At 48.2% G+C, this 23859-nt stretch overlaps 1 protein-coding gene across 1 annotated transcript; it reads left to right on the top strand.

The window, feature by feature from the left end:
- Positions 1–9028: 9028 nt before the first annotated feature.
- CX3CR1 (C-X3-C motif chemokine receptor 1) lies at positions 9029–21975 on the top strand. Its single transcript, XM_075143164.1, has 3 exons — positions 9029–9821; positions 11056–11127; positions 20359–21975. The coding sequence occupies exon 3, from the start codon at positions 20373–20375 to the stop codon at positions 21435–21437; it is 1065 nt and encodes a 354-aa protein (XP_074999265.1). The 5' UTR covers positions 9029–9821; positions 11056–11127; positions 20359–20372; the 3' UTR covers positions 21438–21975.
- Positions 21976–23859: the final 1884 nt, after the last annotated feature.

Here is a 23859-nt window from a genome sequence, read left to right as displayed (position 1 = left end):
GTGAGACCCACATCCGGAGGCTGCACAGCTGGCAGGACCTGCCCTGTGTCGCTGCGGGTGGCCAGGAGCTCCCCTGCAGGTCTCAGAGCTCCTTTCCTTTCTGAAGGGACAAGCCTGGGAGCAGTCTGCTGCCCTGCCAGTGTCTGTGAGGGCACTGAGAGCACAGGAAATCAGGAGGCATCTTCCTGAGTCTGTGCAAGCTGCTGCGCAGCTTGAGGGTAATGCCAAATTTTAGGGTCATCCCAAGAGCTGGGAGCACAAGAAGCACCCAGCTGCTGCTGAGGCTAGACCGTGCTGCACAGACCCCATGTCTGTTCAGCTGCTTGCATAAAAAGTATCCACCACAGTTGTTATATTGGTCCTGCTCGTATCTGCTACTTAGCTTTATATCCTGATCTTGCTTTTTCTTTTTGCTGAGATGATGCAGGTTAAAGAGGATTCAGGTTGACGTTGGCACATTAAATAGTTAGATATTCTCTTTTTCTAGCTTTAGCATGTCATTTTAAAACAGAGACCAGAGTAATTGTTACCCGCATTCAAGCTTAAACCTAAAATACATACTAATTTTCTTTTGATTTATTGGTGTTATTTGCACCAGAGGGTCCCTTCTACAGAGGGTCTCTGCTAGAAAGATGGAGTCTTTGTCTGATGCCACACATGATGCTCTGCATGTTTGAATGGAAAGGCCTTGACAGGCTGGAGTGTTGCAGTGGCATCAGTGGGGCTCACCTTGCATAAATGTCACTTGCTGCACTGTGCAAACCTGTGCAGCACTTGTAGAGAGCGAAAGGGTATGTTTAAAGATCCGCGCTGTTGAACTACACCGGCAAAAAATGGGATATATGAGGACATGCTAGCTTACGGTGTTGCTAGATCCCTTGGGAAATAGCGTGAAGTGGGACCTGGCAGATTCTTCCACACCTCTCAGCTCTGAGCCGCAGGACTGCCACTTTAGCAGAGGGAATGACAGTCTCAGCATCTTGTTCCAAAACGACATCCCGGAGTATGAAACTAGTCTATATCTGGCTTTTTCCGGGATTACGCTGAAGCTTCCTTCCCGAGGCAATATGGAGACAACACTAATTAAATCCTTGGCAGAATCTCTGGCTTTCAAGTCACTCGTTCAGGCCATTGCATGCAGTCTGGGGATGAGGATGGGAGCTTTTGACTTGATCCTTTCCAAAGGAGTCCTCCGAGCCAGCAGCGCAACTCTGCCTCTATCTGCTGTGGTAACATCCAGCCACACCCGGAGGTCAGAACCAGTCAAAAGTTTTACAAGGAAAAAACCCAAAAAGTTAATGAAGGGTATTTGTCTTCCGCACCTCTCTTGGCTGAAAGATGCTCCTGCGCAGGGATGGGCCTGCATTAGCATGCACAAAACTCCCAAAACCCGTGGTAATTGTATCGTGTCCAGGATAATCCTGCTTTATTTTCAGCCTCTTGAAAACAATGATTTAGTATACCAGTTATGAAGCACCATGGAAATTACTAACTATGCCAGGAGAGGATCCATAAAGGATCACAACAGAAAAAAAATAAACATGACTTTTAAGTATTCTGTCCGGATGTAAAAAAAGTTTGGGAAATTGAAAGAGAATTATATTCTTAGTCTGAATATGTCAATTTTAACTGTAACGTGTGGGGCTGGCATGCATTTTTCGTTAATATTTGTACCTCAAAGGTAGCAAATAGTGCTGGGCAAAGCAAAGCTGCTGCTGTACTACGCCAGTTTTGACGCACGGCTTCTGAGCAGTGTGCTTCTGTATGTCCGTGCTCTTCTGCATAAATCTGTATTTCTGCTGACTTGGCTGAAATGCCCAAATGTACAGAGCCAGATCACAGAAATCCCCGCCTCAGAATAGCAGTAGCGTGATTTGGGTTCTCACAGCCTCTGCTGTCGAATGCATCTGCTGGGACCTTATCCCGACCCAACATTGCTCTCGTCTTGCAGCTGGCCCGGGACTGTCCATGCAGGTCCGATGTGCTTTCCAGCAGTCAGTGCAGCCAGTGTAACCCTGACGTCAGCAGCTGGGTCAGACTTACCATGTAGGATGAAATATATGCAAGAGAAGAGTACTACCAAGCAAACAGCAATGGCTGCTGTGTTACCCCAGTAAATACTGGTGTTCCTCACCATACTCTGGTATCCAGGCAGACTTCCCACTAACATTAATGAACGTGTGACACGTGCATGCGCATCTGCACCACCAAGACATTTATCACTTTCTTCAGCTGGCACTCTCTGAGGATGTTCGGTCTCCATAATCCTCCACGTGCTTGGGTTTAGAGAAGGTAAAGCACTCACGTTTTGAAAGAAAAGGGCACTCAAGCATCACAACCAGCTGAGGTCTTCACATCACGTCTGTCCACCATTAGCTGCCCAGATAACGCTGCCTGTCCTAGAGGATCCTGTAGCACAGGTTCAGGAGGGGCTTGAGAACAAGACTATCATGCCTTCAGGAGTTCATCTTTTTCTCCTTTTTCTACAGAAAAAAAACCCAAACCAGGCTGTTAACCGATGAAGTGCAGCAAGGCAATCATTCCTCAAAGCCCTGACCGTTTGCTGACCCATGCTTGGAGATAAATGTGATCTTTCTAGAAAACATGAGCATAATGCCCAGGGGTGTGTTGCACATGAGAAATGATCTGCAGGAGTAAAGCATGGCTGAGCTTCAGCTCTGCCAAAGGGAGTGGGCACACCAAGAAACAGAGTGGATCAGAAGGTTTCTGCTCATGTCTCCATTTCCTAACAGCTCAGCAGCACGTCCATACGCTCCTCTTCTCTTTCAAAGACACCGTGGTTCTCTCTGCCATGGAGGAACAGCCTCAGCTTGACTCATTCCTGAACCTGAACTGTGATGCTGAACTTACTGACAGATGACTACGGAGGCTGTTTCAGAAAAAAGGAGATGAATCATGATCCAAAGGGAAATACCCATTTTAGTACCTATCTCTTCACCCAGCACCCAGCCCAGGGCAAGGGTTGTGCAGGATTTGGTGGACCAGCAGATATATTTGTGTCTGTCTAGGCAGGTTTCAGTCCTTCAGGAAGGCCACATGATGCTGGAGCTTTCTGCATGTTGAAGGGGCACATCTGACGCCTGCCTCTGGGATGGATGCTGCCAGACTGGATGCAAATCCTTGATGAATTCTAACACACCACAGAGGATGAGAGGAGATTTCATTTGGGATCTTCAGAAAATGTGTGTCTTTCTCAGCAGCAGGGGATGGATACAGTGCGCTTGTCCTGGTTTCGGCTGGGATAGAGTTAATTTTCTTCCTAGTAGCTGGTATAGTGCTGTGTTTTGGATTTAGTATGAGAATAATGTTGATAACACACTGATGGTTTAGTTGTTGCTAAGTAGTGCTTACATAGTCAAGGACTTTTCAGCTTCCCAAGCATTGCCAGCAAGGAAGTGGACAAGAAGCTGGGAGGGAGCCTAGCCAGGACAGCTGACCCAAACTGGCCAAAGGGATATTCCATACCATATGACGTCAAGCTCAGTATATAAGCTGGGGGGAGTTGGCAGGGGCGCAGTGACTGCTGCTCAGGGACTGGCTGGGTGTCAGTTGGCGGTGGTGAGCAATTGCATTGTGCATCACTTGCTTTGTATATTCTTTTATTACTACTATTATTATTATTACTACTATTTTACTTTATTTTATTTCAATTTTTAAGCTGTTCTTATCTCAACCCACGAGTTTCCTCACTTTTACTCTTCTGATTCTCTCCCCCATCCCACCAGAAGGATCCCACCTACTGTGCTGCTGTGTGGTGTTTAGTTGCTGGCTAGGGTTAAGCCATGACAGCGCTGTATTCCTGGGCCAGTGAGAGGCTGTGGCTTATTGCCACCAACTAAAATGAACTCAAGCACAATTTGGTTAAAAACGTACACGTCAGTAGGTTCTCTTGACTTCATGACTAAAGCCGTGCTGAAGCAATAACTCCGTTATCCATTTCTAAGTTAACAGTAGCAGATAACTATTGGACCAGCACCCAGCAAATATGCAACACACACTAACAGGCATGTATCAAGTACAGCAATCGTACACAGGAATTTGGCCCCTTAGGCAGTTCTGTACCTCTCATCTCCTAGAGATGACAGGCTGCCCAAGCACAAAGAACAAGCAGCCCCAGCAGCACCGAGACTGCTGGGGAGCTGTGAAATGCCCAGGCATCTCCCAATGCAGCAGGGAGAGAGGCTCACAAGCCACCCTGCACGGTAGCTGGGACTGAGGGTGACACCTGGGACGCTCACACCACAGACGTCGTGCTCGGGGGGGGCGTTTCACCGAGCCTGAGCGAGAGAGAGGACAGGCTGCCTGTGGCATTTGCACAGAGCCTGTGGCAGGACATTCTCCGGTGCCTGCGCTGGCTGGTGCAGATACAGCAGCACAAAGCACCCTCGGAGCCACCCCTGCTCCCTGGACCCACGGCACGGGTGGCTTCACAAGCCTTCCTGGGGTCAGGCTTTGTCCCCAGCCGGAGATGCCAAAGGGCACCTCTGCTTGCAGCTCACCGAGCTCCACCCCAGGCTCTTCCTACGGGGGAAGCACTGGCCAGAGGAGACGAGATGTCAGCCGGCATCAGTGACGGCAGTGGCACAGGCTGCTGGCACCTCGTGTGCAGGGGAGAGACAAGGCCAAACACCCTTGTCAGGGAGACTTTGGCTGTGCCCTGCATGGCAGTGGGAAGCCCTGTCTGAGGGGAGCCCAGGAACAAGGTAAATTGGCCACCAGCCCTGGTGGGAAGGCAGCCAATGTCCCCCCACTCCAAAGAGCGGTGCCAGGGGGAGAGGAGGAGGAGGGTGCCCAGGTGCCTGTCTGAAAATGGCAGGTGCCATTTTCTTCCCTGCCTGCCCCCCTTCCTTCATGAGTCTTGCAAGGACAGACCGAGCCCCTTGCTCCCCATCCTGCCCTGAGCACAGCGGCGCTGGCTCTCACGGGGGAGCGAGGTGATAGAAATAAATGGCTTGTTCTGAATAGAGCTCCAGAAGAAAACTTGACATCAAGGCGTGAATGCGTGTGCAGCACGTGAGATGAGCACAGCAACGGACAGAAAGGAAGGACACAGCCATGGCCAAACACAGACCACCGGCACACTGCAAAAGTATCGATTATCCTTTGTGTTTGACTCAGCACCAGCCTTGACCGCAGCACCCAGCAAGGTAAAGAGACGTATGTGTCAAGAAGTGTTTGCAAACCAGCTTCCAGAAGGCAGCGCCTTTCCTATGGGACAAGGGATGGATGAAATGGGTCTCATTCCCTAATGCTCAGGTATTCAACTGACCTGAGAGCAAAGCGCAATGCTGGGTGGTTTCCTTGGGTCTTTTGTCCATGCTCCCTGCAAGGCAGGCTGCATTTCTCCTCCCCTCACTCACAACATCTGCTTCTGTGTCCCTGCACCCGTGCACCTCTTGCACCATCCCCGCACATCTCGGTGTCTGGTGTCCCCAACACCGCACTGCCCCGAGGGGTGCTCAGCCGCAGTGGTGCGGAGAGAGGGGTGGTGCTGGTGCAAATGTACCCGCCAGCTTCAGCTCTTGTGAGCAGCACGAGGGAGGGAGAGTGGAGGAAAAGCAGGGAAGGAGGAAGGAATGGAGTTTCTTCTTTCAGCATTTTAAATGGCAGCTTGTTGGTGTGCAGCTGTGCAGCTGTTCCTCCTGCCTGGATGAGCCCAGGAGGGAAGGGATGCGATCGCCCAGCCGATGGCTTCCTGCCCACTTTCTTGGGTCTTACTGCTATTGTTGGAGCCAACCCCACAAGCAGCACAGCCTTGGCGATGCACTCTTGAGTAGATGGGTGTAACTCAGGTACATGCTGAAACAGGCGGATCCGAGCGGCTTGTGTGCACGTCACCCGTCCCCGGGGAGGAGGACACCTCCCCAGGAGACCTGGCTGAGCCTCTGTCACCTCTCCAGGGCAGGAGAGCATCGTCCCCGCAGGGCAGCTGGAGCGAGGGGAGGCTAACAAATGGCTCAGGAACCCCTATGTGGTCACCAAGGCACGAGTGAGCACTAAGGCACTAAGCTGTTTCAATGCCTTTATCCCTTCAGTGTTATTTCTAATGTGGGGATAAATGTTTCTCTTCACTTTTAATACCTGTTTGGGCCGCACTCCTTTTGCTTGCAGAAAGTGTGCAAGCCTTCAGCTTTCTGCATCTCTTCCCTTCACCAGCCCCTGGGCTGAAACATTTTCATCCCTAGACATAGCTTCTCTCTCTCTCTCTCTGTCTCTCAGTAATTTTTACCTCCCCACCTTTTTAATGAAGAATAAATGCATCTCCCACTGGTGGCTGGAAAGCCACCAGAGCTGGTTGTCTCCTTGCACCTCTCCAGGACAGTGACATTAAGGGATGAGGCTCCCTCTGCTGGGTTTTCTTTCAGAAGTGAGGCACAGAAATTATTTCTGTGAAGGGTCATGTGTGCATGTGATCAGCCCGCACCTGCACCAAAAGCTGCCCGGTGGGCTCTGAGCAGGCGGCAGCTCTGCTGCAGGAGAGCACAGGAGGAACGGGATGCTGCTGCAGCAGGGATGCACTTCCACCCAGCTGACAGAAAAGACAAGAGGAGAGTTTTGGAGGAGAAATTAAGAGAAGGGGGGGAAAAAATGTCCAGCAGGGTTCAGTGCAGTCATGGCTATGGTGCATGTCGCGCTGCTGAGCCGCAGAGCAGCTCTGCATCAGAGAGCTCCAGTGGGACCCAGGGGCTCCATCCCTGCTCACCGCCCAGCCCTAACGAGGCTTTCTGAAGGATACAGCCTGAACAATACAGCTCCCAGCTCCATGGCACACGACTGACAGTGCGGTGAAGGTCACAGCTGCCTGGGTTTTGCTCCTGTCCCTCTGCTTGAAATGCAGAAGAACCTGACAGGGCTTCAGGCTGGAAGAGCTCTTTCTTGGGACATGAGCCATCTGGGTGCTGCTGTTGCTTTCCTTGAGGAAGCAGCGCAAGTGTCCATTGTAGCTGCACCCAGCGACACGGTGCCATCACTGTTCAGCCGTGGCTGGTGGCCCCAGGGGAAGAGTATGGACGGCTGCCTCCCGAGCTCAGCACCTTTTCGGAGCATTTCAAATGCACCGTTCAGGCTTGTAAGCTTTCCAGGGTTCAAGTCTGCTCCTCAGAACAATCATTTGGATAGGCTTTTTGTGTGTCTTCAAAGCGAAAGCCAGACATGATGCAAACAGTCATGGTTTACAGTCAAAGTTAGTTGTAAGACCAAAACAACTCAGCAGGTGCTCTGCATAGCAGAGAAAGTTGAAACAGGACCATATCTGCTCTTTATTGTCAATGTATGGATGCTTGCAAGTTTGTATGGACATTTTTCCCCTGTACATTTAGAAAGCAGCATCTCCATAGGCTATTCTTCACACTAGCCCTTTTTCTCCCTGTCTACAAGGAGTTAAATCCTCAAGGGCCATATCTATCTGCTACATCTCCAAAACCATGTTCTGCCTCCGCTTAACTTGTTCCAGCTCTGCCATGGTCTCAGCTGTAACTGCTTTCCACTTCAGCAAAGCGATAAATCAAACAAAAAGAAAGAGTTTGGCAACTCTGGCAAGGCTCTGAAGTCCACAGAGGGAAGCCTTGGTGTCACAGCACTGGGAGAGAGGAGGCTCCTGGGGTTCCCTCTGGTACCCCCAGGCAGTTAGAGTTGCCTGTTGGCCTAGCAGAGGGGACTCCAATGAGAGTCAAGAGAGTCCCCTTCCATGTACAACCACCACCATCAGGCTTTGCCACACGGCAGCGAAAGCAGGGTCTGCTGAGGAGAACAGCATTTTGATCCTTCAGGCCAGGCATTTCTTTACCGAGTGCTTTAGTCCACAAAGCTTGAACTTGCCAGTACTGCTGAGCAAAAGCCTGCCTCGCCGAGCTGACCTGGCAGCTGATCTGGCCACAGAGCAGGAGGAGATGCCACTGGTGTGGTACTTCCAGGGCTCTGGCCCTTTACTGTTCCTTAACCTTTAAACTTTATTTTCAGCAGTGTATCTTTGCTGTTCCCGGCTAGCACCTAACCAGGTATCAGTTCCCTGATCCCCATTTCCATGGGCGCTTGTCCTGGCCCATGCGGCTGACATCACTTGCATAATTTGGCTGATGTTGGAGGCCCACAGTTTGACCTCTGGTATATTGCTATATAGCTGTTGAGGATGTAACCTTTGCTAGATAAAGCATATTGTCATATAAAAACATGTAATTGGCAGAAATACCAGAACTAAACTTACACAAGAATATTTGCCAGGCAACTCACAATTGGCAGTATCCAATCAACGAACAACAGCTCAGACAACCTGGAAGATGCTCTCCACCCCAAAAACCTCATCCAGCTCAGCGTGTACGGAGGCGGCACAGCTCTGCCTTTGGGGAGAAGGCATTTTAACCTCCCTTGGCATCTGAAGCAGGGACAGTTCCTGGAGGCGTTTCCATTCCTGCGTGTGCCAGAGGACCTTGGTATTGGTACAGCCCCCAGCCGTACGCGGTGTCTCGGATCTCCATAATAACGCACCCCACTGCACAGCCTCCTGCCTGGTTTCACCCCAGATAAACTGCTTTGCATGCCCCGGCGCTGCCTGGAGATGTGGTACGCGGCATTCCAGCTGTGGGTGCACCTGTAACGCGAGCATGAGGCTCGGGTCAGGGGCCAAGATTAATGGGTCGGGCTACTTGATTAGTGAACATGCAAATGCTTTAAGCCCTCAGACTCCTCCTGTCCACTGGAAGCCCTGGGCTGCAGAGAGATGTTACGCTCCAAATCTTCTTTACAGGCAAAGAGGAGGCACAATGTATATATAGGCAAAGCCAAGAGTTTATTTTTAGTGTAACGGCAATCTCAAGGCTCCGATCATTATCAGTCTAGATCTGCTGGGCTCAGAAAAAGGAAGAATACTAATGCAGTTAAAATTGTTTTGCACACACATAGTTTCTAGCCCTTTTCCTGGTGGTACGCTCACCCTTCCCCTGCTCCTCTGGGTCTTAAGGCTGGTGGTTTCACCCAGGTGGTGGTGGGGGGGTGGGGCACTAGAGCGAGCTGTCAGCATCTCCAGCCCTTCCCTGGGACGAATGCGATGTTCATGCTTATGTTTTTTTCTGCATCCCTCTAGGATCTGCTTGGGGTCGTTTTTATATGTTTTCTAACATGCTTCTATCTGTCTTCACTGGTCTGCAGCCTCATGTTACACCCAATTTACTATGTGTGATGCCCCTTATGTATGTTAGACACTATTTTTGTTCTGTCTGTTACCGCTAAACCCAGTTTTGCCAGCTCCGGGTCTGCATTTTCTTAACTGACCATCAGTGAGTTGTGTATAGCTGTGAGGGTCCCCAGTGCCAGCCTGTACCCCAGCTTTTACCATCCCGTACCTGTACTCCCCTGCGCTGCATCCCACATCCCCACTGCTCAAAGCCCCTGCTATTGTACCGGACTTGTATTTCTATACACTGTGCCATAGTGTCTGAGTCAAAAATATCTCATTCTGCATAGGATAGGGGGAACCAAGGGGGCGAGAGCTTTCACATGCTGAGTATGAAGCTCCTCAGGCATTTCTGTCTCCTGTGCAAGTCCTGTCCTCTATAAGCCCTTCCGCCCCTCTGAGTGGCCGCATCCTGCTTCACAATTTCACAAGGCGCCAGCAGGACTGGAGCGGAGCACATCATTAATACTTTCTCAGCTCAGCCCCGAAGCTCAGCCCAGGAAGCTGCCCTGCCAAAGTTCACATGTTTCATAGGGCAGGCATGAGCACTAGAGAAGAGGAAATATACATTTAAACCCAAACAGGCTCAGCTTGAAGAAAACACTGGTTTTCAATGCAGCTATGAATTAAGGTAAGAGACAATTATATTTTGCCTATAATTTGACAGAGCAGGATGACAAGAAATGGTGTCTCATGAACTTAAGGAAACTCTTCACTGCTTAGTGCTTGCAATCTAAATTACATTTAATTAGGGTAAAGATGATGTGGGTAATGTTTACAAGTTGTGAAAGTAGAAAGGGGAACCCTTTTATCAATCAAAGTGGACCAGGGCAGAGAAATTTTGCTCGGTGACTAATTATTTGTGGCATCTTATGGTAAGAGGAATATTCACTCTGGCTAGAAGTCCTCAAGGTTAAGGGAAATGCTAATAGATGGCTAGTGTGCAGCACTAGCCCAGAAGGACAGACCAAGAAGATACAGCCTTTCTACTTCATTAGATGTTTTTGTTAGATGTCTGCAGGGATGTCACAACTCACCAGCATTGCTTGCTTTTCGTTTTGGTCAGCGAACCACCATCCTGAACATCACTGGCACTGAAAAACAGAAAATCTTATAGACGATAGAAGGTGTCTGATGCAGACAGACCAGCAAGAGAATGGCAGAAATTCAAAAAACTTGAAAACCCAACTTTCTGTATGACCACATTACTTAATTTCTCTGTGACTCAGCTTTCCATAGGAAGGATGTTGCACAAAGATGTCTGCTGGTTTGGGTGAGACATTTGGGTAATACCGTGGTGGCAGCCCATTAAGTGTGATATAAACATAGATCCAGAAACAGCAGTTCCCAAAATCTGGTCTATTGGGGCAAACCCTGCGTGGAGGCAGCGCAGCCAGAGGCGGTGAACTGGGTGGCAGGATAAAAGACAGCAACTGCAATGAATTATGAGGGTTTGGGCAGCGCAGAAAAAGTCTAAAAGGGAGAGGAAAAGGCTAAAGTTTGACAAAGGAGAACACATAATAAATTGAAAGTAAAACACATAGTAAATGTAATCTTCCCAGGAAGGGACTGGCAACTCCAGAACTTAAATCTCATCTGGACACAGTCAAGAAGGGGTAATGTGCGCTGCTCTCTAAAACGATGGAGAAGATGATTTAAGAGATTTCCCATTTCTAGAGAGCCTTCTCAGATTTCTCAAGGATGCTGAGGCAATGTGAGCTTATTAATAACAAAAAGGGGGGGCAGGAAGTAAATAGGTGCCATGATAAAGGCGGCAAGAAGACAGAGCGAATGGTAACCATAAACAATTACAAACAGTGCACATAGCTACAAACAATAATCTATTTTCACTGTCCCTTCAACAGAAAATACAAAAGAAATTTGAATGCTGCGTAAGAAAGGAAGGCCTGGGAAAAAGAAATACTGAGGAAGAGCAGGTAAGAGAAAACACCAGCAAAACGTTCAGCTATACATATAAAAAAAGATACAGAGTGTCACGAGCAACCGTGCGAGCAGAAAGGGCAAATAGGGGAACTAACAGGCTGGAGGAAATACCTGTGAAACAATTTTTCCAAGAAATTCCTGATCCTGGCAATCACCATCCAGTCAGATGGCAACCCCAAATACCCAGTGCCCCGCGAGCAGCTCTTGGGAGGGCGCCTGGTCCCTCCCCAGCTCTGCCACTGCCTCCCCGGCAGCTGAGTTAAAGTGCTCGCCAGCCTTTGCGAGGATAAAAATAAATACTGCTCTTCAACACGATTCTCACACCATTTACCTAATTTCCCATCCCCTGCCCGGTCCCTCGGGGCAGGACACGGCCTGGAAACCATCTCAGGTTGCAGAGGCTCTGCAGAGGACCCTTGGATCTGGTCATGGGATTGAGACCACAAAATCATGACCTTGAGAGTCACAGATGAAAATTTCAGAACCATTTCAGTGATTTTTGAACCTCGATTTTAAGATCCAGGGGAGATGCAGGAGTCTGAGTCATACTGTCAGGTCATATTTCCTAAATGCATAAGTCATTTCTGAAATGGATATTTGAGGCTCTCACCTCCTTAGGGCCAGATTTTTAAAGGTACTTTGACCGCCAAAGGTTCAGACCAATGCCTTGTGGGATTTTTCAGAAGCCCCCCAGTGCTTAGCTCCCATTCAGAAGAATGATTGGAGTCAACGATGGCACCCCAGGAAAATGCCTTGATGTGACTATCTGCATCTCCACTTGCTCAAGAGCCTTGGTCACGCCCTGAAACCTGAGTCTATTCCCTGCTCCATTAAGGAGCAGGTGGGACCCCCAGTGTGCGGCCGCCAAGTCTCCTGCATGGCCACCCCATCAGCCTCAGAGGGGCTTCGTCTTCCCCGGAGTTGAGTGAAGGAGCTGAAACCACTGAAACCTTCAGCTTACAGCTTTTGCTATAAATACACCAGCAGCCGCAGGGTGAGCTGCCAGGGGTTTGGCAGGGTTTGCCATGGCTCCAGCAAACCACACACTGCTGCGGTGCTGCTGCCCTTCCCAGACGGCTCACAGCAAGTCTTCCTGGCAGGGCGACAAAACCAGCAAGTGGGGGGATGTCGCTGGGAGCAGGATTTGCCCAGGGCATCGGGGTTCAGTCCCCTGTGCCCGCTTTGCTGTGATGGTAGCACAACCAGCCCGAGTGAGGCCACTGGCCCGGCCACCTAGACCATGCACTGACGGAGCAACAGCAAGATCTTGTTCAAATTAATACCTCTGTGTTTGCTCTGAAGCACAGGCGGTGAAGCCCTCGCCACTGGCAGAGACGGTAGTAAGTCCATGTTTTTGTGTTTTCTTTATAAATCGGAGTACACCTAATTTTGATGCGATGGGTTAAGCTGAAACTTGTGCCCTGGTTACTTGCTGCCCTGCAGTTATCTCCAGGTTAGCATGGAGCATCTTTGAGAAAGCACTTAGCAGTGCTATAAAGCCTTAGGTGAAGGTGAGAGAGATCCTGTGGATTTTGGACTCTATACTATCCCCTCCTGCCCTCCATGATCCAAGCCTGATCTTTTCAAATGTATTTTTTTACCCAAAACTATTGACTTAAGTTCGTAGATTTACATGCTGCTCCTCTCCAGCTACTGGTGTCTGCTTCTGATTTAGTTTGTGATATTGGTGTAAAAACTGTAGAACTGGTTCAGGGAAGGAGCATTTTTTTCATCTCTTTGACCTAAATGCCTTTGTAAAGGGAACACAGGCCTCTGCAATATTCAAGTTTATATTTATCTTAATCAGCAGTGGTTTGATTGGCTTCCATTTCTGGGTCCTTTATTTAGAATACCTTAAATGCCCTAATTTTTGGAAAGCCTCAGCATCATGTTTCTGTACCTTGAACTCCACTTTGAGTTGGAAAATCCAATGATGAAGCAGCCCAGATCACTACTTGCTTTCAGAAAACTTATCCTGAAAGTCCTGGGGGGAGCCTCCATAAATTAAATGACCCGAATCAATAAACAATTATTAAGCTTGCAGAATTTTGCCGGGCTACAGAAATGGTTCAGCTGATCTGAGAATAAATCACATAAGAAAGAAGAAACACCAAAGAAAGGAATTTCCTCACCTTAAAATCATCAGGGAAGGACTGGGGGAGCAGAGAGCAAGGATGCCTCCGGGATTACACCACACCCACTCAGAAGTGATGGAGGAATGATAAAAGAACTGGTTAGAAGTAGAGAAAACACGCAGGGTTTAACAGAGGCAGTACAGACTGGCTGTTTGATAACAACATCTCCGTCCCCAAACTGTGCTGCTTGCTTTCCACAGCCATCGTAGAGCCTCCCCTCTAACCCAACCCCAGCAGCTGCTCCGTGCTCTTCAGAGCACCCCACTTCCTCCCAGGGGGTCCCATCCTGGGATTTGGGCTAGCTAGTGCTGGTGAAGTACCTGGGGAGAGGACAGTTTGGCTGTTTCAGTCATTTATTACCAAAACAGAGTCATGGTGGTTACGACGAGTGTGCCCCAATAACCCATTTGCTCTGCCTCCCTGCCTATCAGGGGCTGTAGGGTTTTACCCAGTACCCCACTGCTGAGCTCCTCCACCATGTCTGGCCTAAACCCGTTTCCCAGACCGATATCTTCTCTTGACATGGAGACCCTCAGACATGCAAAAATCTCCTTTTCCTGCTTGAAGTCTGTTCCAGTCATTAGCCTTTCACGGTTAAAAACGTGTATCTGATTTCTAGCTTGCATGTTTCTGGTTTGAATTTCCATGCATCGGTTTATGGTATGGCTAATCCCACTAAATTAGCAAGATTATTAACACAAGCAAAAGTGAAATCAATTGTTATCAAAGTATGCCTACAGCCCCAGTATCAAGCTCTGCAATGGTAAAGTCCTCTCTTTTGTTCCTTCCCATTTAGCAGCTCTTTAAACACCCGAGGGTTGCATCAGCTTTTCTTACTGCGACACCTGGCTGGGAGCTCAGTTTCAGAGTCCGCCTGTACCGGCAGTCAGGTTTCCTAGCGGATGCGCCCCCACTCTTGAGACATGGTCTGTGTTGTTTAACTCCCAAGAGTGTCACTTTGGCTACATTAAAGCCAACGTGAATCATGCAAGAAGCTCCAGATTACTCAGATCTGCCTGAATCACTGTCCAATTCTCTAACCCTTTCATCACTTCCCCCTGCCAGCTCTGATTCCCAGTCTGCTTTCAGACCAATGGTGAAAATACTGAAGAGTTTTTGGCTTTCACCTTGTTCCTGCAGGCCTTTTACAAGCAATCTTCCTAGGTCGGTAAGGCTTCCTCCACGGATGGCAGGCTTTTGAGATCTGACAGCTAACCAGCCCAAATCCCATTGTAATGCTTTGTTGGGCATGTGTTGCTTTGGGCTGGAGAGACGTGTCAATCAAATAAGCAAGCAGTGCAAGTCAAAGCTCCAACTCTCCCATGCAGTACCTTTATCAACCCTGCAATCTCATCAGATGTCTAAACTAAAGCTTCTCTTCCATAAAGCCAGACAGACTGGCATTAGCTACACTCTCCCCCTTTACTGTTTAAATTTTATTTTGCCCAGGCTGAAGGTTAGGTTACACTAGCTGTTTCACCTTGCTTCCCACTTTCGAAGGTCGGCTCCTTCCAGCACGTGTAGAGGTGGAATGGGGAGAATGTTTCCCCACTTCAGGACTGAATAAAAGTCTGAGATTTAAGATTTAAAGTAACTGCTTCTGCTGGGCTGGGCCTGCTTTTGACCCAGGATATCTAACACAATCCCAAGCAACTCCAGAGACGGTCCCCTAAGCCACCCTACTCTGAAAGATAAGCTAAGTGAATTACAGGAACCAGTTGGGTGTAGGACTAGAAACCGGGCCCCATCTCTGGTTAGTGTATTGCACATAAGTCTAAGTTTTGTTTTGGGTAGCATCTAAACCGTGGTGAGAGGCGTCCGCAGCAGTCTGGTGATTGCGTGGTAGCTGCTTGGCGCCAGGCTGGTTAAGAGTTTCACCCCGAGTGCTATTAAGACTTGCATCTCTCCTGCTAGTTTCCACCCAGTCCTGGTTAATTCCCTTAAATCTCTTTTGTGTGTGTGTGTGTTAGAAGTGCCACCAGCAGCTACGACATTTCATTTGGAAGTACCCAAGGACATACGTATGGTCTTGCCGAGAATCGGTGGCTGGCAAGAAGCAGATGGGTGTAGTCGCAAATGCGCAAAAGCAACGGCGTTTATATTCGGGTAGGGTGGTGGCACCTCAGGTCTAAGGGTAAGAAAGACATACACGCCCGTAGGGTTTCACAGGGGTTCCCACAAAGCCTACAGCTTCCCTGGGCCAACTGAATCGTCGGCGTGCAGCTCCGGCCTGTTCAGCGTGCACTGAAAACATGCTTTGCTTGCACGGGAAAAGCGCGTAAGTCAGCCTCACCCAGAAATGCTGACTAAGGTGTGAAAATCTTTCTGAGGCTTAAATACTTTTATCAGCATATTGTGCACATCTGAAGCGTGACCCTCTGGCGGAGGGCTGGGTTTGGTTATTTTATTTAATTTCCTTTCATTCGGTGACGGCAGAGGCATCACAGAGAGGCGAAGTGCTCACAGACCCCACTTCTCGGCAGTAAAGCTCGTAACGTGGCACTTGGCTGAAGCGCCAGGGGTGATAACTGGAAAGATCAGATGCATAAACAGGATTTGGCTCTCATGTCACCCAGCCTGATGCCAGCGCTGTTTGAAGGTTGAAATGCAAATTCTGTTGCTTAGAGGAGTTTGTGGATCTCTCATAATTTCACTTCCCTATGTATTACATATAGCGCACATGGTTGTTGGGAATAGCTGGGTTGAGAAACAGGGGTTTTGGTCCTGCAGACTATTGTCTTTGAGATAGCTATAAACATGACTAAAAGCAGAAGTGTTTTGGGGGAGCAGGGTGTAAAACTACTGGGGAAATCTGGAGAGAGAGCAAAGCAGTTGAGCAGTTCCATGAGAAGCAGAAGTGAATCTCCTATTTCCTGTACTCAGCAAGGGAAAACGTGTGGTGGAGGGACCTTGCAGCCCTGCAGTCCTTCTTCAGTGTCCTCTACGCTCTTTAGTTCACTTCGTCCCTTAGGTGAACATTTATCGTAAGCACAAGAGAGAAAATTGGGTTGAAGCTGGGAGTGAGAAGACTATAGCATGCACTGCGGTGGGCTTTGCGAGGCTGATGGAGAATACCTGGCAGGGAAGGATGGAGGATGGGCAGAGCTAAGTTTCCTCGCTTTAGGGTGCAATAACATTTCATCACATTACGTCTATCTGGCATGGGCTCAGTTTTGGGAGCCCTTTGGAGTTTGCAGCCCATCTGTTGAGTAACACCAGCTTAAACGGAGCAAGAGGTATCAGAGGCGCTAAATATTCAAAAAGAACTGCAGCATTGCATATGCAAGATGAGTGGTGATGGGAGGATACGAGTGCGTGGCTGGTGATACACCAAATCCAGGAGCTAGAAAGTGAACAAGCCACAGACTGTGCCAGCAGTTTCGGATGCCAATACCATTTTAGTAAGTGCAGTTCTCGCCTGCCCCTGGACGTGCTGTGCAGCATCTCACCCTTCCCGATGGCGTAGGTACCACGGGCTTTGCGACCACCCATCGAGGGCTAAAGGAAATAATTTTCTACTGTAGAAATAAATGATCCCCATCAGTGAGCTAGAGGAGATTACCTGACTGAAAAGGTACTTGAGGAAAAATCCCAGCCCAGTTCCTCTTTACTTCGATAAGGCCAGGACTTCATCCTGCACCTCCATGTACATGTTCTCCTGTGAAGAAGGTGGCCATTCCCACACCCAGCTTTCTCTCCAGGCAGCCTGTGCAGAAGTCTGCCAGACCTGAGGGCTACCCCGTAGTGGGAGCTGCATTTCCTTACACGTGTGAAATCCTCCTTGCGCCCAACATAGCGCAGCGGCTTGTACAGACACATATGGAAACTCTCCAGAGGAACAAGCTGCCTTTCTAGATACGAATTAAGGGAGCGAGCATGGGAAGGACCAGCACAGCTAGAGGGTCTCAGAGAGGAGGGTAAACCAATGTGCACTCCCTCTCTCCAGATCAGGGATTTCACACAGCACACACTGGCTAGGCAAGCAGCAGCCCTCTCTGGATGCCTGCGCAGTTAGCAAAGATGCTAATGGGATAGCAGCAGGCATCAATCAGTTTTTTCCTCTGCGCATGATGGGACTTCTGCTTGTCACACCAGGAAAGACATGTCTGAAACAGGAGCTTACAGGGCAGAGAAGAAGCTGGGGCACTTTGCAGAGTCATCGTGGCCTCCGCCTGGCTTTGTCTCAGAGTCACAAAGATAGGTCGGGACTTCTGGAGTCTCTTGTCCAAACCCACGCTCAGAGCAGGGCTGGCCGAGTTTCAAGTATCTCCAGGGATGGAGATCCCACAACCTCCCTGAAGCCCTGTCCTGGTGTTTGACCACCCTCACAGTGAAAATTTTTTTCCATAGAGTGAGTAACAATTTCCCATGGCCGTTGCCTCTTACTCCTCTGAGGAAAGTTGTCTGCTTTACCTTTACACCTTCTCACTATATCCCCCTTGAGATGTCTCTTGTTGAGGCTGATCAAACCCAGTTCTCAGCATCTTCTCATACACCAGGTGCTTCAGCCCCAATCATTTTGGTAGCCCCCAGCTACCGCACCCCACTGCATCGGTGAAGAACCAGCTGCGGAGCACATCAGCCCTCAGAGTAAGACGGAGGCTCTGGCGCTGCACAGATGGGTGCAGTAGCAGCTCAGTGGCAAGGAGCTGGGTGGGCTGGTGTAGCGACTCATATTCGGCACAAGTGACTTGGTGTACCCCGACAGTTCTGTTCATTTTAAAAGCACCTGCTGCATACATTTAGTCTCAGAAGAGGAGAAAGAAAATGTCAGGATGGGAAGGCAGAAAATGATGGGCTGTTGGGATTATGTACAATGTCTCCTGCTCATTTCTGTATCCCTCAACAGGGCAGATAAAGTAATGACTGGACAGACACATGAAGAGATGAGGAAGCTGTCACATATCTCTGTAGGCAACTCTAATTAGTTATCTCACCAGCAGAAGATCAGTATCTTGTTTGCGATTGCTGTCAGCTTCTGCCCCAGCACCTAGGCATTTCCTATTCGTCCCCTTTAATTGTGCTGGTGTCAGATACCGCATCTCCAGAAGCTGGAGAATTAAACTGGGCTGCAAGCAAGGGGCTGGACAAACTCTGCAGGCAGACTCAGCCCCCAGTTCAAGTGGAAAGGCACTGCAAGAGCCGCTCAGCCCGTGGGTGTGCCTGCCTGCTGCAAACAGCCTTCCCCGTGCCGTGCCCATGCCCCGAAACTACCAGCACTGAGACAGCCCTTCTTCTAGCCCACTTTTCCTGTGCAAAACCACAAAGATTGTTTTCTAATGACTGTGGGCACTTCTCATTTAAATGTTTTGGGGACAACTAGACTTTGAACTTTCAGAATAAGAAGATATTTTAAAATGGTGAGCCTGCATTTCCAACTAGCACAAAAAAAACCTCTTTGAGAAATGACTACAAAATAAGAGGCCAGAACTTCATGGCCCACACCACAAACGGCACTCTGGCAATGAGGCATTAGAAGAAAATGTCAATATGGTCACAGTAGCTACCCATGGGGGAGTTTGTTGTAGTTACCACTACGTCACATGAAACTTCTTGGGCAAGGACTGTGTCACACCTCAGGACATCTTTATTTCATGCTTAGTCTTGCAAGGCTTATTTTAAACAGAGGCTATAAAAACCACTGCTGTCAGTGAAACGTGGACATGTAGGCTGGGATTCCGACCACTTCGCTCTAAGTGTCAGGAGTGGGAGTAGTTATACACCACCAGCGTCTACCATTGAGTAATATGCCCATGCTCTCCTTATGGTCAAAAGGAGTTTCACCAACGCGGTCAGCAGAGTCTGGAAAGCAGTCTGTCTTGTCTGAAAGCAGATTTGGCCTGACTTGCATTGGATCAGATGCACTGCTCTTCACTGGCTGTACGACTACATCTCCCACTAACAGGAGATGTAAACATCTGTATTAGAGACAGCTTATGGTCACTGAACTGAGTCCGATCTTTACAGTCAATGGGGTTTCCCCTAAGAAGATTGCACATTGTGACCCAGGGGTAGTTATTAGTTGTGGTTTTATTATCCCTGACCTTTCCTTTCAGTCTCAGCTTTAACAGGCTGGTTTGGCTGTGTTGTCATCTCCCTAGGCTTCTGCACAGCGTATCACACTCCATTTCCTTCATTTCCTACAGCGAGAGCAAGTAACTTACAAGCTCTTCACCCCAACCAGGGAGCAGACTGAATGCAGTAACATCTTCATCCCTCTAAGATTTTTGGTTCCCTGCAAACAGAAATCTTTGCGGAGACTTGAACACCACATCCCAAAGGAGCGCAGAGGAACTGACGGGTGCCCCGAGTTATTGGATGTGCAGCCCAGAGGTCACATTCCTGCACCCCATACTTTCTTTGGGTGCAGCCTCCAGGCTAACAAGCCCTGGCTCCACCCTGACTACCTCGCAGTCAAGGCAGGAGCAGCCACAAGACGCTTTGGTGCTTGAGGAAAAGGGTCAATATAGTTTGTCTTCTTTTGATCATAGGATGATTTTGTAAAAAACCTCATCAAAGATATGCTTGCTCCCAGGGGATGTCCCAGCGCAAACTTTGCTCCTCCCATGTCAGCAAGCATCGGCTCAGACCTGGCCAAACTGGGCGTCTTATCACACTTCCACCCCAGGGTTGTCATGTGGGGCAAGACTGGGCTCTTGGTGGGGTTGACAGGCACCGCGTGCCAATCAACAGCTACATGTGAGGTGTCGTTTCCTGCTGAGCACTGCCCAACAGACTGGGAGAGCGCCTGCATTTCTCACGCTGCGATGCAGCACCTGCAGAGCTCAGTTAGTCGGATGTCGGTTTGCTGCTGCTTTTGCTGCTCTTCCTAGTCCACAGCCCTTGAAATTCTCGTTTATTTTTTCTTATCCTAAAGAGCTAATTTTCAGTGAAGTACATGTAACAGCAGAGTCTGGGCTTTTGTTAGTAACTATCATCCCCTGCACAGTAATACAACGCTCACTAACCCAAAGAGTGATAAAATCCCAAAGCGTGCGTGTTGGTGAGATCGCTCAGTATTTTACCATAGCAGATACTGGATCTCTCTCACTAACATTATTCTCTTTTCCCTTTTCATGTTGTCTCTAGCCAGAAAATTCAGCATGACGGAAGCATTCACAGAAACGACAGCTGAATACAGTTACGACGAACATGCTTTTTCCTGCAATAAGACTGACATCCAAGAATTTGGGAAAATATTTCTGCCAATATTTTACATTGCAGTGTTCGCTCTTGGCCTCACAGGGAATCTAATGGTGGTTTTTGCCATTGTGAAAGAAGGCAGTAAAAAAAGCATCACTGACATCTATCTCCTGAACTTGGCTATCTCAGACCTTCTCTTTGTGATCTCCCTCCCCTTCTGGGCTTCCAACACAGTGCGTGGATGGACCCTCGGGACTATTCCATGCACAGCTGTTTCCTCGCTGTATTACATCGGTTTCTTTGGGGGCATGTTCTTTATCACTGTTATCAGTATCGACAGATACTTGGCCATTGTCCGGGCAACATATTCTCTGAAATCCAGAACAGTGAAACATGGCTGTCTTATAACATGTGGAGTATGGGCAATAGCGGTTTTAGTTTCCGTGCCACATTTTGTGTTCTCCCAGCTGGTAGAAAACGACTGCATTTCTGTCTTTCCCCAGGAGCTGGAGAACATCTGGCCAGTGTTCTGCAACGTGGAGCTGAACACCATTGGCTTTTTCATCCCAGTCTGTATCATATGCTATTGCTACTGTGGGATCATCAAAACCCTGCTGTCCTGCAAAAATCAGAAAAAAACACGAGCCGTAAAACTGGTCTTGGTTGTGGTGGTCGTGTTTTTTCTGTTTTGGTCCCCCTACAATGTACTGATTTTTCTAGAGACTTTAAAGCACTATGCGTTATTCACAAGTTGCAACCAAATTAAATCGTTGGACTACGCAATGCACCTGACTGAAACCATTGCGTTCAGTCACTGTTGTCTCAATCCTCTTATCTATGCCTTTGCTGGGGAAAAATTCAGGAAATACCTGTATCATGTCTGCTTAAAGCACTGTCCATTCCTGTGTTTCTGTGGCCCCTGCAGTCGCTACCAGGTCACCTATTCAGCTAGCTATGCAGAAAGCGTCGTGAACAGCAACATAACCCTGAACACCAGTGACCAGGATGGCTCTGTCTTCGTCTAAATGGCTCTGTGAAGAAGAATTGTATGTAAATATGTCTTCTGCAGGGCTAGCCACCGCTGAGAGATTGCCATTACCCATCTGAAGAGACTTAATGGCTGCACTGAATTACTGACATGCCTCTTGTTAAGCATTAAATATTCTAAAACAGTAAAGATTTTAAAAACAAAAGCAGTACAATATGTCAAGGCTGAACATGGAATTGAATCAAGAGAGAGGAAGAGGGAAAGTAGAAGCAAAACCAGCGCTCTGTGCCCAGAACAGGAAATGGAGAAGAATTTAAGGATAGGGAAGCTGTTAAACAGTTTCATCATCAAAACTTGCGTGTGTGTCGATGTATGCACATGTGGTACAAATGTACATAGACCTAAACACATTTTTTAAGGGAAGAGAGATGTCTTTAATGAATCGTAGCTGACGTTAGCAAAGGGGAATATTTTTGATAGTAAAGGGCTGTATTTTTGATGCTATATATCCATATGGAAGTGATTTTGGGGTTATTGATTGCAACAAATGTCTTACCTGTGCTTTCATACCTAATAAAATCCTACTCTTTAAAAAAAAACGTTATTTCTGAATATGCGTTTAGTGCCAACAATGCACTTAGTGTCTATATCATGCAATAATCAAGGCAGGGACCGTCCTAAGGATTTGGGACCTGAGCTGGAGCTGATCCAAGCCAGTAGGCATATCTCCTGATTTCCACGGGCTGTGGCCTGAGCCAAAGGCCAGAGTTTGGTGGAGCCCTTCACTCAGCACATCCCCAAGCGCTCTGCTGAGCGAGGGGCTGCCAGCTTGATCCATGGACATCAGCACACGCTGGGACAATGGGAACTGGAGGGATGGGTTTGGGTATCATTGTGCTTGGTCCAAATATGGCACGATCAAGCTGTGAATTGCTTGCAGAGCATGGTAACTACATGCTACACGCCCGTGCTCTGCTTGCCACACGTTGTAAACACCAACTGTGTCTATACCATCATAAACAATAGCTTTTGAGGCAAAATAACCACTTGCCCATGCTGCTTACCACAACCTTCCTCAACCTTTGTGGCTCCCCCAGCACAGCTGATTTCCCCAGGGAAACCTGCAGGTGTACCCAGATTTAATGTGTCCCGCAGGACACATTTATCATGTGCACTCCACTGCCTCCAAATATCCTTTTTACTCTTGCAATGACAATGCATTGGGGGTGGAAAATGTCAATCAGACAACTGAGAATCCTTCCCCGGGAGCCTCCCTGGGAAGCTCCTGCCATCATCTGCTGCAAGAGCAAAGGAGATTTGTGTTGGCACTGTGGACTGGAGTCAGGTGAATGGAAAAAGGACTGTTGCCATCTATGAAGCTGAGATCACCTTACAAGGAAAAATCAAGGACCGATCTTACAAAATGAGTCCATGCCAGTGAGGCCCTATTACTAGACATTGGTGGAATTGGCAATATGTCAAATCTGAAGAAATGCTCTCACTTTCCAACTAACACAAAAGAGTTGTTCCAGAGTATCAGTGGGAGGAGTAGGCCCTTTCTTTGTGGACCTTTGTACCACCTTGTTTCTAAGAAAGCATGGAGGAGAGCCTCTCCAATGAGCAATTTTCCATATGCAGTAATTCCACAAATATTAAATATTCCATTTTTTGCTACTGAAGATTCAGCACACTCTACAGTAAAATAGCCCCTTTTCATAAAATGCCTCATATTAGGTGTAAATATATTCTATATGCTCAACTTTTAAAATTTCAGCTAGAAGTGGACTTCCAGATTCCAGACTTATTGTCTAAGATTAAGTGTAGCATGAGTGTCACTTGAAATTAAATTACTTTTCAAAATTCTGCCTAAGCAAGCGAGATAAGACAACTCCCTCTGTCCCCACCCCCAAGCAAATGGTATTTTTAAGAAATGGTATTTTTACAATGGTTTTTTAAAGAAATGCTAAGATGTGCAGAAAAAAAGAGGAAGGTACTCTGAGACTAAACAAGAAGACATCTGCATGAAATCAGCCTGAAGAGGGTGGATGGCCAGGCTGAGCCATGCAATCTCACTTGGTTTATTTAACTTTCCTTTTATTTTTCAGACAATGGCAAGTTACTGAGTGGGAAAAGTAAAAGGCACCTTTAAATATGATCCATGTGCTGTCTACAGAATGAAAGGTGCAAGCCCAGAGCTTCCTGCCAGCTCTCTAGGAAAGGATAGCATTTTCCTGCCTAGCCCCAGTGGTTTCCCAGGAATCCTACCTATCTCCAGCACAGTGCATCACAGCACACACACCTTCCAGATGTATCTGTCTCCCTCTGGCCGTACAGACTTGCTACTGCGAGTCAAACTGCCTTGACAGGCCTGGGTCCTCTGCAAGCTGCAAGGTGTGAAACTGCAGCTACAAAAATCCTTCACTTCCAAGCCAAGGGCTCCTCCTGACAACCTGCACTTC

This window comes from Calonectris borealis, chromosome 2, assembly GCF_964195595.1.
Source record: "Calonectris borealis chromosome 2, bCalBor7.hap1.2, whole genome shotgun sequence".
Lineage (NCBI taxonomy): Eukaryota > Metazoa > Chordata > Aves > Procellariiformes > Procellariidae > Calonectris > Calonectris borealis.
This window is presented reverse-complemented; position numbering and strand designations above follow the sequence as displayed.

What these genes read in the sequence shown, in the direction of transcription:
- CX3CR1 (XM_075143164.1), top strand. Translation starts at nt 20,373, where the DNA reads ATGACGGAAGCATTCACAGAAACGACAGCTGAATACAGTTACGACGAA.